The 19,433-nt window shown below is 40.2% G+C and overlaps 3 protein-coding genes across 7 annotated transcripts in view; 1 reads left to right on the plus strand and 2 right to left on the minus strand.

Moving 5' to 3' along the window:
* LOC102201848 (uncharacterized) overlaps positions 1-8,559 on the plus strand; it is a 16,312-nt gene extending 7,753 nt beyond the window's left edge. Inside the window, exons 7-17 of the mRNA XM_005742194.1 lie at positions 172-213; positions 308-357; positions 1,297-1,349; positions 1,444-1,670; positions 1,795-2,048; positions 3,498-3,623; positions 4,303-4,438; positions 4,566-4,613; positions 4,710-4,781; positions 4,929-5,216; positions 7,308-8,559. Of these exons, the coding sequence (XP_005742251.1) occupies positions 172-213; positions 308-357; positions 1,297-1,349; positions 1,444-1,670; positions 1,795-2,048; positions 3,498-3,623; positions 4,303-4,438; positions 4,566-4,613; positions 4,710-4,781; positions 4,929-5,216; positions 7,308-7,336 (1,325 nt within the window). The 3' untranslated portion in view covers positions 7,337-8,559. The remainder of the gene's footprint in view (positions 1-171; positions 214-307; positions 358-1,296; positions 1,350-1,443; positions 1,671-1,794; positions 2,049-3,497; positions 3,624-4,302; positions 4,439-4,565; positions 4,614-4,709; positions 4,782-4,928; positions 5,217-7,307) is intronic.
* A 626-nt stretch (positions 8,560-9,185) lies between these two features.
* On the minus strand, positions 9,186-10,801 carry il12a (interleukin 12a). The gene is made up of 7 exons (XM_005742162.1): positions 10,706-10,801; positions 10,447-10,592; positions 10,231-10,320; positions 10,033-10,074; positions 9,781-9,924; positions 9,625-9,666; positions 9,186-9,488 (listed from the first exon to the last, which is right to left on the minus strand). Exons 1-7 carry the CDS (start codon positions 10,722-10,724, stop codon positions 9,354-9,356), a joined length of 618 nt encoding a protein of 205 aa, XP_005742219.1. The 5' UTR covers positions 10,725-10,801; the 3' UTR covers positions 9,186-9,353.
* Positions 10,802-13,442: 2,641 nt separating this feature from the next.
* Positions 13,443-19,433, minus strand: part of schip1 (schwannomin interacting protein 1) — a 221,414-nt gene continuing 215,423 nt past the window's right edge. For 2 of the 5 annotated variants that reach the window (XM_005742165.2, XM_005742164.2), the window contains exons 6-8: positions 16,296-16,419; positions 15,526-15,619; positions 13,446-14,470 (exon numbers count right to left, since the gene is read on the minus strand). In XM_005742165.2, coding sequence (XP_005742222.1) covers positions 14,419-14,470; positions 15,526-15,619; positions 16,296-16,419 — 270 coding nt within the window. In that variant the 3' untranslated portion in view covers positions 13,446-14,418. Of the gene's footprint in view, positions 14,471-15,525; positions 15,620-16,295; positions 16,420-19,433 lie in introns of all 5 variants that reach the window. The other 3 variants (XM_005742163.1, XM_005742166.1, XM_005742167.1) reach the window with 3 other exon arrangements.

The raw sequence follows: 19,433 nt of genomic DNA on the forward strand, positions 1-19,433 counted from the left end.
ACACACACACACACACACACACACACACACACACACACACACACACACACACACACACCCTGGGACTGGCTGCAAAATTTGTTTGTGGGATATCTCAGAGGCTTAAAATTGGATTTCAGCCTGTAAGATTCTCATGTGATAGTTGCTGATCAGAATCCATTTACCTCACAGAGGCAGGTGCTGGACCTGTAGCAGGGGTGTTAAATGGGAAAGGTAAGCCCATGCCAAGTAATGCGCTACGCTGCACTCATGATAGTGTTGCCCGGCTCATGAATAACCTCCCGTTTGTTGCCATGTGTGCTGACAGATGAGAGGCCCTTCAAGTCATGCTGTGAAAAATGCAAAGCCGTCCAACAGGTGAGCTCAGAAACCAGGTGCTATCTGACAGAATGCGATTTTACAGCTACCGTTTAACTTCGTCTGACCCTTAATTCTGTCTTCATCACAGGGTTACACCCTGAACAAAGTTCAACACAGCCAGGCTTTCTGTGCGTTAGCTGGCTCGACAAAACCTGAAACCCCTGTTAGAGATAACGGGTGTCAAGGCGGCAGTTATCAGATTAAGCTTCAGGCCTGAAAAAAGGATTGTTTCATGGGTCATATCACCTTTTACACACAAAATTACCCCAGGAGTGCAGCCCACTCCAATCAGAAATATTATCAGATGATGTAAAACACTGTAAACACTGTTGAAAATAAGACAAAGATTAAAGCTGCAGAAAATCCTTAATCTTGGGATTTATCACACATCCCTGAAAACGCTCCCTGTGCTGTTTCTTTCTAAGGTGACGGCTACACATTAGACCTCTGAAACTTAAAGCTTATTGTTCCAAAGCCTAATAATGGAGACGTGGAGATGGCTTTAGTTTGTCGGCAGATCAAAGTGAAATTAGTTTTATCGATCGAACGTGTTTTCTCTGTTTTAGTAGCTACGTTAAAACATTTTCTGCATCACCAAACTAACACATGCACATTCCTGTGGCAATGAGACACATGGTTTGTACTTTATTCAGTAGTTTTTAAATCATTCTGGGAGAAGAGAAGAATCAGTCTAAACTTGGCACTTTCAGCTGATTTTAAACCCAAACTCTGAACATAACCTGCTGCTGACCAGGTTATATTTGGCATAATATAATACGGTGTTTTAGCTGGAAAAAAAAACAACACTTTTATGACACAGAAAACTCTGATTTTAAGCTTGAGACGGCTTGCTAAGCCATTAATCTCGCTTTGTAGCACACTCTTTTACCTGTTTCTGTCCTTACTGTGTGCTTTGCTGTTGTTTGCTTTTCACAGAGCCATGGCAGTGAGCTCGTTACCCCGAAGAGACTGTCCAAGGGGCGGTTGCAGTAAGTGGAACATCGTCTCCATGCATCATGCTCACGTTTATTTTGTTCAGCTCTGATAGCTCAGCATCACTGACTCTGTGTTTGTGTCTTTCAGGGTGCAGCTAGAAGAAGAGGGCACATATGAGTGTTCGGTCACTGGTCTGGTTTTTGAAGCGTCCGAGCGCGTTCTTGTGCGGTACTCTGTCTTATCCTGGTCCAAGTTTGGCGCCTTTCTACATGACTCCTGGAAGTTTGCTGGACCCATCTTCAATGTGGACACAGTCAATAAGGACGCGTCTGTCCTCAAGTCCATCCAGTTCCCACACTCCATCTGCCTTGCTCGTAAGCTCGTAGGGCATTCACCCAGCACATTTACGCTGTGTGAATGAAGCAAGAGTTCTGACTCGGTACAACAATAACTACTCAGTTTAAATGTGAAATGTTGTTTTTCCGTCTTCTATCACAGATACTGACAATGACATGACATTCAGTGTTCTGCACATAAAGGGCAACCGTCCAGTCATCGAGCCTACAGTGGATCACTCAGGGAGCCACGTTAAGTGGAATGTGACGTCCCTATCGCCCGTTGGTCCCATCATTCAGACGAGCCAGGCTGTAGAGCATCATGGGGTGGTTCTGGTCTACAAGCAGCTCACCACTGACAACAACAGCTACAGCTTCCACGTTTATCTGGGCACAAACAGTGCGTCTGACATCAAGGTAAGTGGTGTTTTTTTTAGAAAGATCTCCAACCAGCTCTGTTTTGGTTGTCAGTAGACTTGCGGTGTATTTCCAAACCTAACATATGGTTTTGGAAATTTGGTCAAATTTAACCAAACCCTCCTCGGGTTTCAGGATCCTGTTTTCTTTCTCTATCTCTGTCTTCATTTCCACAACATCCAGTTAGAGCACACTTCTTTGAAACGGGCATTGGCAATTGTTAGTGACACGATTTAAAAAAAGTGCCTTGTTTATTTTCATTCTTAAAAGTGTAACTGGGATTCAGCACTTCTTTCCCCTCCCAGTATCTGTTTCTGTTCCATAACGAAATACTGCAGTTACCTTGCACTAACGCAGCATGCACATGGTTACACAAGGTTATTTTCTGATCATGCCTGACCACAAACACACATGTTTAACAAATGCACATGCTAAACCCAGACGACTGAGGACAGTAATCAGTTTCACATTTATAGAAAATGCATATGTATGTGTGTGTGTATAGATATAAAACCGTTAACTGCCCACTTTTAGAAGAACACGACCGGCCAACGCTTTGACCGACTTCTCATGATGTTTCTCTTAAAGTGAAAAGTAAATTCTGTGTTTCAATTGAGGAATTTTTCTTTACATTGAGTAGAGTTCAAAAATAAAACTGCAGCAAAAATACCTTCGTTGCAGGAGCAGCACACAGAAATATTCCATTCATGAGACCATCAAAAGTCTCCTTGTGTTTTTCAGTCACGGCCACTTCTTTCTGGACGAAACTCCAGGAAAAATACCTCACCATTGAAATTTTGTAGAAATTTGTTCGAAATGTAGCTTCCACTTTTTGTTAATTAGTCGAACTGCCAACAGCTTCAATGGTGCAGATTTCCAGGATTTTGTATTTCAGCTACAATTTGTGCTACCGGCCTTAGTAAACCAACTGTCATTTAGTTATTTACAGTGAAGCGCAGGGTTTGTGCAGGGAAATGATTCGAGTATTCATCTTCTTAAAACAAAGAGTCATATCAAAATAAAAGAAAAATGTCAGTGGCCAAAATAGTGTTTGCGTTACTGTAAGTGTACCGTGTAAATATGACAGCTACATGACATTAAAGCTGTAAAGCTGTTGGTGTTTTTCATTTTTTTTTAAAAACTTGAACTACTGAACTCACTCAGGAAGTGTTTGTGGTTTTGTGAGCATGTGTGTTTGTTTTTGAGGATGTTGCTGGTGAATAGTCATTCATTTATTATAACCTAAAAAAAGGGCTATTTCTAAAAATGCATTGATTATTTTTTTCCCCGTATGATGTCTTTTTTTCCATTGCTGCTGTTTTCCCGTCGCTCTGTCCTACCGTCATTCACCGTGAACTCTGAGTCCTTATGAGACGCCCTCAGTTTAGTAACTTCTCTGTCATCGTTGCCTACAAACTGAACTCCTGCTATGTTTTTTTTTTAAACTAGGATATAAAGAATCAGGTGCGGGGCTACAAGACTCGCTACATTGAAATAGTAAAGCCTCCCACGTGCAAGCTGGACGAGGGAACGTATCGTCTCCTGAGCGAGCCGGAGGGAGACATCAAACCTCAGGTGTGTGTCTCTCAACAAATCTGCAATTTACGTGGATCAAAAAGCAAAAACCTTACACGTCTTAAATTTGGGCTTTCAATGCGATCTCCCTGTGCACCTCAGGGCGGCTTCCAGCACTGCTGCTATTTTTGATTGCTCAGTGCTAGTCCCATTCTGTCCACATTCAGCCAGCAAGGCAAGCTGGATCTTCTCCTCCTTGGTGCAAAAATGGCGACTCTAATACGAAATATTATTTTTTGGAGAAGAAGACTTCATCAAATGTTCTCCCTCAGATACTTGAGGAGATTAGAGTAGCATTAGAGTCTGCAATGACAAATTTACAACAAACAACCTGATGAATATCTGGGTGGCTAAAAGAAAGACAAACATGTTCCTTTCCTGTGGATTCTTTAACTAGAAAATGCTACTTGGTCTGTTGGCCATAGCTGGAAAGCCAGCTTTCATTATCTTTGCTAATCCACGACGGGAAAGTCTCGCCAGGTTGACAGTGAAGTTTGATGTCTGCACAAGACACATTGGTTAGAACTGGACTTCCACAGAAAGATCTAAAAATAGCAGGAGAGCTAGAAGTAGTTCAGACTCGTCCAAAGGTGCTTTTTGATTTGATCTCATTTATAAGATTTTGCTTTTGTATTTCACTGACTACACAGCTAAGTTGTGTCTGTGTGTCTCTGTACAGGAACTGAAATTCACCCTTGCAGTCACTAAGATGAAGGGCTACTTTGAGGCTTTCTTTGAGCAGCACCCTCCATTTAAATTGTCTCTCATAGAGATTAACACTGAGGAGACTGTATGGTCTGCTACCATCAGAGAAGGTACCGGTGCATGAGTCTTACTTTGGAGACACTTTTGTCTTTTGGAAGTTTGTGTTTATGTTGACCGAAAACCGAATAAACCAAAAAGGATTCACTGGTCCACGTCCATCTTTTGCTCTTCCCTTAGGTGACTGTGTGGATAACACTGAGAAGAAGCCGAGAAAAAGGACAAACAGTATGCTGGCTCTTTCACTTTTTTGTAATCCGATTAGACTTTAGCACGTTTTTAGCTTGAAAACATTAACTAATGTTATATCTGTCTCTGAAATAGGCAGACAGAGAAGCAGCAGCCCCTCAGAAGACGAACTAGCCTTTAAAAGAACTCGAATGCAAGACGAGCCAGGTATCTTTAAGTGTCTGACTGTGATTTCAGCAAAACTTCATGAACAACTTTATGGCCAAGTCAACAGTTCACACCTGAACTATTCCAGATATGCCTAAAATCTTACTAAAAACAAATACCCATGTGTTTATGTGCATCTTTCTCCAGATGGAGTGAAAACAGCGGCCACTCAGGGCCAGGACATGTCAGAGAAGCAGCTGCTACAGGTGGCCAAGCGGCTCGGGAAGGAGTGGAAACAGGTGGCTATCTTTCTAGATGTTACCTCCAAGGAGCTGGATAATATCCAGACAGCAGAGACAGATGTGACCATGCAGAAGTTGAAAATGCTGTTGATGTGGAAGAACAGGAATTCGGGAGAAGCCACGGCTAGGAATCTTTTGGAAAGTGTGAAGGAGCTGGATGACTTGCCAAATGAGGTTCATCAGACATTACAAGGTACAACACTGCAAACCTAAACAATTTAAGATGGTGATGAATGCTCGTGAAGAGCAGGCATGTAAAAGTCAACCAATCAAATTGTTGTTAGATGGAAAATCAAACTGATCAACCTACAGAGGGCTGAATTCAGGGACACCCCAAAAATCAAAGTAAAAAAATAATCCAGCAGACTAGTCTGTGTTACCAAAATTTTATTGCAGGAAGTAGTTTGTATGACCCACACATGCTTGGTATCCTGAGGGATCTTTTCTCATATCTGGACTAGGGCATCACTGAACACCTGAGAGGTGCTCGATTGGATTTAGTCAGGCAGCGAGTCAGGGGTATCAATGCATTCATCCTCCAGGAACCACCTACATAGTCTCTCCACGTGTGACCGGGCAGCAGGAGGAAGCCAGTACCCACTGCACAAGTCTAGGGTGTGACAATACGATTCAAGGAATTCATCCTGATATCTAACTGCAGTCATTGTGCCGTTGCCTAACCTGCAGTGGTTCGTGTGTCTCTCAGACCATCACTGACCCACCACCAAACCGGTTAACGGGTAACTGAACGACGTTAAAAGCAGCATAACCTTCTCCGCGGCTTCTCCAGCCTCTCTCACACGTGCTCAGGGTAAGCTTGCTAAATACGAGTCTCCTGGAATCTCCTCCATGCTCTTGAGACTCTGCCGGTCAATCGCAAAGGCACGTATTGACCTGCTGGGTCTAGGTATGGCCAACTGCTACCAGCGGTGACACTGACCCTAGCTGAGGAGGGAAAAAATGCGAGTGTCCTCAACCTGTAAAACATTCCTGTTTTATGGGTTGTCTCATTGTTCCTCCTCTTGCAACACCTGTTGTTTATTTCATTAACACCAAAGCAGCTGAAACCGATTAACAACACCCTCTGCTGATTAACTGACCAGGACAAAATCCCAGAACTTTAACTGACTTGATGCTTTGCTCAGATTAAAAAGTGTTCCTTTTCATTTTTTAGAGCAGTGTATACAAATAGCCATCTGCACAGGCTCATGTTGAATCTGTACAAAAGGGACAAGCCTTTTGTTATCAGTATGCATAAGCTGGTAATGTTTGAGCAAGCTTCGGTTACATGCAGATAAACAGTCCTTTCCACAGAGCACAAAAGATGGATGCCATTTGAGAAAATGCATCAGATAACCATCAGCTATGGTCTGCTGATGATTTATCTTGTTTTTCTGCATTAGTCAAACAAATATTAGCTGGTGGAAAGGAAAATCTTAGTCCAGATATCCCCTGGATACACCAAAAGCCCAGAAAAATACAGTACTAGTGAGATGACATATTTTATTTGATGTATTTTTGTAGGCTAACCCTGGGACTGAGGACCACACCTGGTTCCCTTTGAAAACAAACAAACAAAAAAAACAGTGGGACTTTTCCACTTCGTGGATAATTGCAAAACAAAACTGGGAAATAAAAGGTTATGACTGTACGTGTTTCATTCAGCAAGACAATCTTGACCAATTCTTGTACTTTTATGTGTTTTGGGTTTTTTCTTTTAGTATATTTTTACTTTTTAATAGGTGTAAATAATTAAAATCTTTTACCAAATGAGACTCACAAGTTTGCGATTCTTGGAGAAAAGTAAAATCCTAACATCGGAGTTTATAACTTAGGCATGTTCAGTGTGATGACGTGAATGTCTGAAGGATCATGAAACCGCTTGTTAACGAACAACTTTTACTCTAAAACAAACTGTAAGAAATACTCCAAGCTTCTGTTAGTCACTGACTTTATTTCAGGCATCTAACCGAAAAACTGTTCTAAAACCCATCACGGTTAGGACAGGGGAACCCGAAATACAAAAGGCTCATTTCCAGGAACCGTAGAATGGGACAGGCTCCCAGAGGCCAACTCATCAGAGTAGTTGTGTTTGCGATGAGCTGAAACTTCTTGCTACTTACCTAAATAAAGTATGCATGACAATCCCACCGATTCTATGTACTGCAGTACAAATATTACTGTCTCAGCAGCTCTTTCACTCTTTAGGTGAAGAGCACTGAAAATTCAAACTCAAAGGATGGTACAGAGTCTTAATTGATTATTTGTTGTTTGTTGTTTTCAGATATGATGGTTAACGAAGCGGTAAAGTGAAAGGGAAAATGAAAATGAATTCCATTACTCTTGGATATCATCGGCGGGAAGAAACAATCTCAGGAACACAACAGAGCAGAGTTAACGTCTCCCTTCAGTTTGCATTTCTCTTTGAATATTTTCTAGATATGAAACTGATTTGTTTCTAGTTCTGCATTTCATAAAAAGGAATCATTTCCTTTTGTTTCCCTTCTTTAGGTCAGCTGTAGTTTTCTTGGGTTCTGTGGTGAGTACAGAGCCGACTGTGCTGTATCTAAGGATACAGAAATAAATTAGCTTACCTTTATCTTTAAGCAGGTAAAAAAAATGACCAGTAGAGGCGTAGAGGTCATTGAGATGTTTAGTAGCTAATTATGTAGCCAGTAACAGATGTAAATGTTTGGTGCTGCAGTGTTGAAACTGCAAAGACATCTGGAAAAATCCATCCATTTGTGTGTGTTCTTTCACTTTTGAATGTTGGGCTTGTGGGAATTTTTATAAAACAATTAGGCATTATATCACGTGGACGTGAAAATGACTGTCCACAGAATTACAGACTGAACTATGAAACTAGTTTGTGTTTTTGTAAACTTGTCCGCACTATTTCCTGTAAATAGATTCCATGTCATTGTCACTCATGTTTTTTTTAAAGCCAGTTATGTCTGTTTTTTGTCTACATGTCCTTTATTTGATGCGATAACCGTGACTCTGTAAAACAGCTGTGCACGAGGACCAGAAAATGATGCTGATTATGTTTAACTGGGAATTACGTCCTGCCCTCCGGAGGCTTGAATGCATTTCTTTTCTTTTTTTTTTTGGTTTTTTTCCCCTCAAATGTGTAATCTTTATGAAAAACAAAAATGCAGCATGTTGGGATTCAGGGATAAATTGAGGTGTTTTACCTGTGTGAGTGCAGCTAAAACTAAGCAACGTATATTTTAATTCAGTTTTTTGAGGATTATTTCGCAGATCTAGACCTCAGGTACGATTAAGTACAATAAAATCAGCAGGAACATCTGTGGAAATCTTTCAGGTACCAATTGCAAATGTTTTTGTAAACATTATTTGAGAAAACCACAATGTTTCATTCAGAGAAAAGGGTTGTTTCCTTAAAAGAAAAATACCACTAACAGTCCAATTTATCCCTGTTACAAATGTGTTGTTGTTGTTGTTTTTGTTGTTTTTTTTTCCTTTTCTTTTTAAATCATGTCAGAATCTCCAAAGACTTTTTATAAAACAAGTGAAATCACTGTTTGTTTCATCATTTTCAGGAAAGTGATCCGAATTCACACCAAAACAGAATAGTTCCTGCTTTTGATCGTGTCTCACCAAGTTTCAGCTGCTTAGTTTTTACGTAATATTATTAGAACGTTGTTCAAATAAAAGGAAACAAATCAGATCATGAAGAACTGAATACTGTGGAAACCAAAATCATCTGTCCTATAAGGGTAGGATTCGAGCTCGAGACAAAAATCAAAGTTAAGATTGTTCAGGTGTTCCCTTCATTTACTTTTTGTATATTTTGAAACAGGCAGTAGCCTTGGCAGAAGAGATGAAGTAACGAAGCGCTATTGACTGAAGGAAACAACTGAAAGTGTCTTACATGTCTCTTTTTTACTGCATTTCTTAACTTCTAACTGATGGTGAACAGTTTCAATCAAAATCACTTCAACTTTGATGCTTGATAACAAAATACTTTATTTAAATAACAATAAATAATACAACTGGAGATCAAATAAATAAATAGATGCAATAAATAAATAAATAAAATCATAACTCACGCCTAAGCGTAACGATAATTTGAACATTCTTCAGCACTTACTGAATGAAGATACTGGAGTTGAACCAGCTAGCTTATGCCTGAGTAAACTTCCTTCAGTGCAGACAGTTGTGCAGCAGGTACATTGTAGAACTTGGTCAGTAGTTGAAAGAGATGGTAGTGACTAATTAGGACAGCTTGTTCTGATGTGATAATAGAGATTTGATATTTGTTGTGCTATTATTTGATGAGGCTGAAGTCGAAGAGGTTGCAGGACGTTTACTTCCTGTGGTCTCCCGAGGAGATGTAGCCAATGGCTCGGTTGATAGTGATGGCTCTGATGTGGAAGCCTTTCATCATCTTATTCATCTCCAGCCGGTTGTTGTAGGACTCATTGCCCCACACTTTGGCATCCTGTTACAACAGGAGAGGATAGAGTGTGAATGCAGGACAATAAGGTCTCAGGAAAAGAAACCCCAAATACTCAAGATCAGTGATCCTAAAGACTGAAAGACAAGGTGTAAATATGGAACAAAGAATATAAAAATACCTTTGAGGGCAGGTTCTCTACGTCCAGCTGCGGAAAGCAGTTCTGTATAAACCGAGGAATATTTAGTTAGACAAGTACTTCCCAGGAGATTCAAACTATTTCACCTTGAAGTCTCAATGTCTCAATTTTAAAAAAGAAATTACAAGATAAACACACCTCTGTGAGATTCTTTGTGATTTCCACGATTGGGCTCAGAAGTCTAATTTCCTCTGGACCATTTTTGAGAGGACCTGTGAGGTAAGATGCAATCGCTGCGTGATAGTAGAGCAGGTCCTTCTTTATGTTCTTCAGACATTCACTCTGTCAAAACAATGGGAAAACCCCGTTCAGTTTCAGCTACAATACCAACACATGCATATGAATCATAGCTTCTTTTTTTATAGAATATACAGTGTGTCTGACACTGACCTCACTGAAGGAAGAATTTCTCTGTGTCACGCAACCTAAGTTCTGTGCAGGAAAACAAACAGACATTTAAAATCAGCAATGTTTACACTACAGTCATTTGAAGTTGACCAACCAATTAAAACACAGTGAAAGCTGAGCTGAAATTATGACAGCTGTCAGCTGTCCCCATAAACTGTGCTGCTTTGAGAAAAGGCTCACCTGAGTCAGAGTGGGTGCACAGGCCAGTACTGTCTCCCCAGTATTCCTCATCTCAATTTTTTCCGATTGGATACCATCACTCAAATAAATCTGTAATACACAGTAAAGAAATTATTGCTACAGAGTAGAATATTCACGGATAAACGACACAGATACCGAGAAAACAAAGGGAGGAAAATGAAGCAAAAATCACACGCTGCTGAGATTTGTACTCACGCTGTCCAGAGCTTTTGAGATGTTCAGCAGGAGCATCTTGTAGAAGTCGGCGCACTGACCGCCGGTCCCCGGGCTCGGTGCGGGCACCGGGAGAGCTTCGGATGTGCGCCAGCTCAGGGACAGCAGCAGCACACAGCTGGCGACGTCTGCAAGGAAAGAGAGAAACAGCCGTCAACGCACGAGTCTACACGGGGATTACGACACCCAGTTTGCACGAGCACGCAACAGAGCAATTTAAATAACAGCCTATCTGACTTACATAGTTGAATGTTTGCCATAAGACTGCTGATCAGATAGGGAACTTGGTCAGAGCTTGGTAAATCAGCACTGTTTCAGTCTCCGTATGATGCTGGGGTTTATATACTTAACAGCAGGGGGGGATTCCCTTAACTAAAACTAAAAGCATACATCATTATGTAATTTTTGTATGGTTGAAAGAAAAACAAAAGCTCTCTCTCTCTCTCTTTGATTAATAGTCTTAAATACCCAGCTCTGGGAAAAATTAATGCGCGATTTATGAGAGCATTTCCTATGTACCAAGGTGTAAAAAAGTCCACAATGATGAATAGCCTTCTAGTGAGGTAATCGTTGAGATCTTTTTTATATTAGGGGAAAATAAACAAGGAGTTTGCCGATGTGATTGTTGCAGATTGACAAGAAGCATCTATGAGGGGCACTTTCGATAAACTATATATACTCACAAGCTGAGATTCGTTCAGCATCCATGTCCAGTGCCTTTACTTTCAGACTATATATAGCCCACAGTGCTGGAAGCTGACGACGCCCTACCCACAACATATCAAAGTATAGTCAAGTGACGGCGTTTGCATATTTGCATCAAATCAAAACAACACGGATGGATGACGATGAAGGGAAATTATTTTTTTAAGCAAAATTTTCAGTACATTGAAGCGCATGCACTGCGCAGCCTGTTCTCAGAAAGTGTGCAGTGTTATAAAGATGCAGTGCACGTGTACCATTTTATTCACTGCAGCAGTCTGTGCTTGTGAGGTGCACAGTTATTGATTCCTGCAGACCTGGCTGCAGAATAAATCATAAAAAACAGAAATAAAATAACCCAACTGTTGGTGAAAAGGAGCGGCTGATAGTAAACTAATCATAGCAGGGGCCAAACCAACATTGTGGTCTGTGGTGGTAAATTGTCAGTGGACTGTCATTAGGTGAGTAAGCGCCTCATTCACTTGTGGTAATTAATTCCACGGACGTTCTCCCCAACAGATACAACCGGGTGTCCATTCAGGCATGACTAATTACGCATGTTCTTGACCAACTGACTGATAACGTCAATGAAGAGGAGGTGGCATTATTATTATTATTATTTTCCTCGTGTTGAGGAGGAGGTGGTTGTGGTTTATGTCTGCTTTGTTTTCACTCATGCTCAAACTTGGAAAACAATGAGCAATGCCAACCAATCCCCACAGGGCAGGGTAACACGGTAGCCTGGCCATAGCGCTGTTTATCAAATCTATTAGAGAAATATCGGCTAAAGCTACAGTTTCTTTGCATAAAATATTAAATAATAACATTTAAATTACACAGTGTAGCCGCCTGACAATGTAGTCCCACCAGTATGACACTAAAATGCTGCTAAGGGACAGAGAATTAAATCACTGGATAATAAAAGTCCAAGAAAAAGTTTAAAAGAGAAGTTCTTCAGAATGGGTACTTTCTTCTACACTTAGATTATGTTCTATATATATATCAGCTCCTTTTTACTTATAAATTACCTTTTAACCACTCCAGCAAATGATATGAATGCTCCCAGTATCCATGAATGTAGTTCTGAACTGCGTATTTGCAAGTTTTTAAAATAGTTTTGTGTCCTGACACAGTGACTGTAGGTATTATTTACAAGAAGATAATTTTCAGGTGGCGTTTGGATATCAAAGTTAACTGTTAAATAACCCTACTACTTGAAACATTTAATTAAATAAATTCTCCTAAATTGGTTTTACTTTTCCGTGAAAGGAAAGTTAATCTATCCATTTTTATTTATTCATTTTTTACATGAAATAACAAAAAAGATGAAACAGACAGATGAGTGTTCATGTTCCGTGAAATGTGTATTTAACCTGTGTTAAATACACATGTCACTGAGGCTAATCCTAACGCTAACCCTGGAAGGTTGTGGATATGATCAAAACCTCCAGAACAACAGTGAAGGTGAGACTGTTTTAATGTCTATTTCATATGTGACAAATTAACTTTGAACTCTTTTTAGATGCTGTCTATGCTATGAGCTATCGTTCTGCTTTCTATCTATCCACAGAGGATCGGAGAATTACACAAGACTCAAAATGAGAGTAACGTGAAATTTTGAAACACACAAAGCACTACTTTTGTTCTCCTCTCTCACTCGTTTTCAGAAACTGCCGTCTACTGTGCTTACCCACTTTTGAAGGGAAGTGCATTCTCTGAAACTGTGGTCATCGTGTGGTTATGAGGAGTTTCCTGGCCTTTGTCTTTGGACCATCAGACTTAAACTTACCATCACTCACTTTATACAATACAACATATGCTCAGATATATGATCCGAGAGTAAGAAGGGGAGATTTTCCAAGTAAAAACACTGTATTCATTACCAAACCTACAAGTCATATAGAACTATTTCTGTATCCTTTTACCTTTCACTGGACCACAAGTGGCCCTTCGTTAAATATTTTAATTCCACAAACTGTCCTTTTTCTTGAGAAACAAAAATCCCTGAATGTGACCCAAAAGGGGTTGCCCAAATTGATATGAAGTCCCTTTAAGAGCAGAAACGCAACCCCAATAACCCTCGTAGTGAGAACTACGAGTGTCATGATGAGGCAAGACCGAAAAAGGGAGTTGAGTCATACTACGTGTGATGTGATGTCATATACTCTCACTGCTATTGTGAGGTTTTAGTTCTTGCACTCAAGGAGGAAGCTCAACTGAAAGCGCAATTTCATCTCTATGTTATGCAGCAGCAGCAAAAGCAGCAAGTAGAAGTGCACAGCAAACCGCCATATATGAAACAAAGTTTATTCTTTATTTTACATATCTGTACATAAACATTTCTTCCCTCAAATAAAGTATCTGAATACAGTAGGATGAAAACAATATTAACACACTTATTCATTTAAAATGACTCGTGTCAGAAAATCAACATTCACAAAATGTTGAAGAGCAATTAGAGTGAACGTATTACCAAAAAAATCTACAACTCCACTACAAGGCAGGCATGTTTTCCTTTTACACTCTTATAGCACCTTCAAACGAACATTTCTCATCAGCTGAAAACGACCATTTGTGCAGAATAAAAACGGGTCGACTCTGAAATACTTTTAAATTACCGTCCAACTTAAAATGGTCTGAAGTTAGTTTTCCATGATTTTTTTTTCTCATACAGCGTTGTTTCATTTTTCTTCTTCTTTTTTAAATCTCATGACTGACTTTCTACTAAATTTTTCACTATTATTTTGTGTTTTTTTATCTCCACAAGTTTTGAGCTTGAACAGTCATAATTTAGTGGTGAATGTAGAAAGTTAAAAAAAGAAACGAGAGCAAAGCGAGGCCGATCACTGCACAGGAAGCTGGGGGACAGAATCCATGACGACACACAATCAGTTGCCTCCTCTCCCAGGAAACAGGACGTGCTACACCGTCCTTTGCGCTGGGAGAAAACCACAGAAGCGAATGAACGAGGGCGGCCTTCTTCTGTGCTGCTGCTACCGCTGAAGTCAGTGAGTTGGACAGAAAGGGAGATGGGGAGGTTCGGGAGCAGACAGGGAAGCAGCGAGGAGCAAAGTACTTAGGACAAGCGGGGAGGGGTTCGGATCGACGCGGGGCAGAGGTGGAATGGCTGGAGGGGGAAAGCTTGTTTGGGAGCAGGGGACTAAGCTTGGCATAGGGAAGCGGATTGCAGGTGAGGGTGGGGAGTGTTAGGGTGGGGGGTGCTTGGGTGGAGGTTGGGGTGGTGGGGGCATCTTATTTGGATAGGGTTTTCTCAGCCAAATGTTTCTGCTGGCTCTCGGCATGCCTGGAAAGAGAAAAGTTTTATATTATATTTATATTGACACTTAAATGATGAATTAAGTGACTCAACAAATCCAAAGATAAACAAGAGCACTCAAGCAGGGCAACTCCCCCTGAAGAGCGAGGGCCACACTAAAACTTTGTCACAATATGATGAGCCAAGCCTGTTATGACGTTGCAGGGCGTCGTACTAAAAACACAAAGTCTGCTCTCTCCACGCCCTTTCATACAACAAGTTACTCAAATTAGTTTCTTGACTTCTTTTCATGTCCCCCAAAGCCTAGTATGTTATTGGGGAGTTTGAAGAAGATTAATAAAATTTTTTTGCATTTGGTACCACCCTGACAACAAATTGGTATCGATCATCACACCAAATTTAGAAAACTGTGGATGCTAGACCGCTAACAAAGAGACAGACAGAAACGGTTACACACAGAGAACAACACCAACAGCTAAAGCTGAATATCTGATCCCCACATGCCCTGGCTAACCTGCTGAGCCCGCCAGAGGTTTTTTCCTTTCAAAGGGAAGTTTCTGTCTCCCCAAGTGCTTGCTCATAAGGGACTGTTAGATCGCTGAGGTTCTTTTTATTAAGTTGAAAAGTTGAAAAGTCTTGACCTCTTAGTGTAAAATGTAAAAAAACTTCTTTGGTTTAAAAAAAAAAAGGAAAATCTACTAAAATCTCTTAGGTGCACAGGTGCATTGGGTGGCATGTTCACCTTCACATGCATCACCATTAGTTTTACTTCAGGAGCTACATGCACAGCTGAAAACAGTCCCTTACAAATGGATTACTTACTCACATTTGAGTAATGTTTGCTCAAAGGGGAACTCTGCACATTTAAGACATTAAAGCTTGCAAGTGTTTACAATTCTCAGGGAGAACTACTTCACATGTGATAAGAAGTTGCGCAAAGACTTTTACAGCCACTGAGAGAGCCGTTGAAGTTTGCAAAATCTGCGTATGAATGAATCCCTTGCGTTCTTTTTTATAAGTTAAAAAAAATAAATAAATAGTGGGACGTGCAGTGAATAAATAGTTGAAAAGTGCTTTGCCACCTGGTGAGGTCCTCTATGTCAACCAGCATGGCGTCTTGCTCCATGTGTAGCTCATCCCGAATCAGTAGCAACTGTACGAGCTCCTCGTTGAGACCTGGAGAGATCGATAAGAGGCGGAACAGACACTGACCACAATGATACAGCATAATTTCATATTCAAACTACTGAAACTAGGGAAACACCACAATTACCACAACTGATCATACCAGTATTCCATTGTGATCCTAACAATAGATACTAAATCTACAAGAAACACTGGAAGTGATCCCCTCAAATTCCCATTATGGGTTCATACCATGGCCACTGAAAACTTTATCAGCAGTCTGACCACACACACTCACGCTGCTCTCGCTGTCTTTAATATCACATGTTACAGCTATTGTCCCTTCAGTGCCAGAAAATATGAAGCATAAACTAAAGATATTTTCAACGGGGAAAGTCTGCTTTGTAAGTAAAAACAAACTCGTGCTTTTGGACTCCTGGGGATTTTTGGAACTTTTTTATGTAAGATGCGAGATTATTCATCCAGCAGTACAGGGATCAATGATGTGTACCGTGCAGTAACAGTAAATGCTCAGGGGAAGCTGTTAACTGGTACAACTCTCTGAAGTGACTAACTTATATATAAAAGTACTTTCACATCCACTAAAAAGGGTAGGGGTCACTATGTATGTGCATGTTTTTCCCCAGTTTATCTCTTGCTCATTTCTGCAAGTGAAAGCAGAGGTCAGCGTGATTCTGTTTGTATTCTGGGCGTGTGGTCAACTCACTTTCAATCTGGGAGTGCAGGTCGTTTACTATAACCTGGAGCTGTCCCACTGTCATGTCTCTCAGGTCTGTGGGCTTCAGGCTCCTTTTCATTAGACACTCGCTGATGTGTGGCATGTGTGGAAGCTGCCGAAATAGACAGAGTTATGTAGGGGAGAAAAAACAAGAGCAGAAAACCCTGTTAGACAATGTGTTTTCCCTAATTGGATAGTGAAACCTCACGCTAATAACCAAAGCACAAAATGCACAACTGACTTCTTTACTTTTAAAAAATATTTATATTTGAATGTTTACAGATGACAAACTGATCAAATGAACAGAAAACTGATGCATTTAATATTCCTTAAATCCAACGTGCAAAAAGCTCCATAAAGGCTGTGACTGCAGCTCATGATCCCGAGCCTTTAAACCACACAGTCAAGCCTAGAAACAAATTGCCCTTCACACCCTCACGCCACTGGAAAGTGGCTCGTCCTCATCGTCTTATATTTTATGTTTATACGTTTTATCGCTGTAACGCCAAGTGTATCATATTTGATACGTCAGTTTTCGAGACCTCTACATCATCAGTGATTTTTTTAACCCCCTTATATGTTTATGTCAGTTTAAAGAAACGAATGCCGAATGTAGCGAAAACTCATATATTCAAATTGATATTCATTTTTTTTATTTCAAATTTTTCAGAGGCTTCAATGAACGTTCCAGTTTTTTTAAAACAAATGTGATTTTTCTGGCAATTATCTCGTGGTTCAGGCTTTAAAGGGTTAATTATATTTCTATGGTAAAACATGGTAAATGCTGTACATGTTTTCAGTTCCTCACCGCAGCTTTTCTACACATTTATTTCCTCGACAGAAACCGAAGGACTGATTGTTTTGTGAACACAGAAATTGCTCTCCAGCAATTTGCTCATTTGCTCTGTTTTCAAATACTTAACTCATAACTTTAATAACGTTTTGATAGCAGCAATAAACTATAAACTTAAGAATTACCAGCTCACTATATTTTAGGGCCTTTAATGTTTAGACGTGTTTTCTTTTTCTTGACAATCTCTTTTAAAGTACAGTATGAACACTGAATAGGTAATAGCTCTGTAAGTATTTACCCAAACACACATGAAATAAATTATGTACCCCATAGAATTACAGCTGGTATTTTATAACTTATAGAAGTATAAAATTTAACTTATGTAACTTCAATTTCAACATAAACTCCAATGAGTTTTATTAAATCAAAGATTATAAATTCAGTTTTACTGAGTTTATTGTAACTTCACTGTGGGAGCTTGTTTCTGCCACTGAAAAATAACCAGAAAAATCAATTTTCAGTTCAATATCTCAAAATTTCAATGGATTTTCTCATTTTTTTACATATTTACTCTGAACGTTGATTTGAAATTTTGAGTTAATAATGCAACATTTTGACTTCTGGATGACAACGAATGCTCGTTTTGTTTTCCAGTTGCTTAAGTGTTTGTGTCAAATGATTTAACTCTTCCAACAAAACAGACTCTGTACTATCCGAACCTGAACAAGTTCTGAATTATGTTTCATTGAATCTCTATTTTAAACTTCAGACATTGGCAGATTTCATTCAATCTTATGAATATCTGATCTGCCATTCACTGCTCCCAGACTCTGACATCTGACATCTGAGCCTGATTAGATTTACACTTTTTTGTATTCAAAAAACAACCTTAAGAAAAACAAACGTGAACCCGGTTAAACCCACACTGTCAGGAATTATCAGCAGAATAAGGGCAGTGAAACTGAATCCGAGTGGGAAATAAAAGAGTCAGCTGTTTTGCCTGAACGCTTTCTGTTTGCATTCTGCAAAAGGAATGAATGCATCCCAGGCTCCTGCTTCCCTGCTGAAACAAAAGGATATATTTCCCTTTGTTTTTCCTTTGAGCGGCAGTAAAGGTGGGGGATTTCAAGTAGGCGCTACTGTTTGTTCACAAACATGTTGACAGCACCTTATACAAGTCCACAGCACATGAACTCGGCGTCTCTGTGGGTTGCTGTCTCTCCAGCAGGGGCCAACAGTGAGACCACTGAATTATTTTTACTTCACAGAGTCATCTCATGTCTAATTTACATTTATATCACCTCTCTTTTCTTGGAACCTTTTGATGCTGCAAGTTAGCAAGAAATCACAGTCGGTTGCACCTGTAGTGCAAACATCGAGCACGTAATCAAAGACGAGTGACGAGAAAGAGATGAGAAAATAGATATTTAAACTCTCCCTTCACTATTACTTTTAACATGCTAGAATCTGTGTAGCATTTTAGTGCATGTATATATATGTTTTAAACTTTTTTAGGCTTTTTTCTGCTGGTTTTGTGTATATCAGAATCTCCTTGCACTAGCACCGGTTCCTTCAGATGCAATAAAGCACTAAAGCATCACGTGTGCTTAGTGAGGCTCACCTGGGCGGATCATTTCCTCTCTGTCTCTGCCTCTCTTAACAATCTGTGTCAACCAGTCTGCATTCTTTATCTCTGCATCCAGCGCCCGTTTCCTCGGCCGTGGCCCACTTTCACCTCCAGCCTCAGTGGAGATAAACGCGAAGAGAACGCACTCATGCTCTCTTTTCGTAAGGGGTGCGTGGGCTCGCTCTTCTTGGTAGTCTCATTTCACTTTCACATTACTACCGGAGCAAGTATATATGAGGCTGTCATGCGTCAGTTTCAGTTTCGGGAAATTGGCTATGTACAAGAAGGTCACTTGAGAGTGACATAAGGAGAAATGTGATGTCAGCATGCGTGGGCCATGGGAAAGGCTTGAGACTGGTATTAGTCCTGACTCAACTTCTGAGTTTCTGTGGTAGACTGACCGTACTGCTAATTGTCATCTGAATATTCAAAACCAGAAAGATAATTTCCTGTGATGACTCTGTGTCATATTGAGGAGCTGTAAAGCTTTGTGAATGAAGTCAAGAAAGAAACTAGAGGCTTTACAGTGGAAACAAATTATTGCCCCCATTTCCCTCTTACTCATTTTCTCACTTTCTCTCAGTGATTCTGCTTGAAATTTTAGGACGACTCTCTAACCAGCAGACAGACATTTAGGTGTAATCTCACTGCACAGGCCACAGCTTCCGTTCTTTTCTCTTGCCCAGTGGCAGGTCTGGCCACTTCA

The sequence above is a fragment of the Pundamilia nyererei genome, unplaced genomic scaffold (assembly GCF_000239375.1).
Source record: "Pundamilia nyererei isolate P.nyererei 1_Seehausen unplaced genomic scaffold, PunNye1.0 scaffold00117, whole genome shotgun sequence".
Taxonomy (NCBI): domain Eukaryota; kingdom Metazoa; phylum Chordata; class Actinopteri; order Cichliformes; family Cichlidae; genus Pundamilia; species Pundamilia nyererei.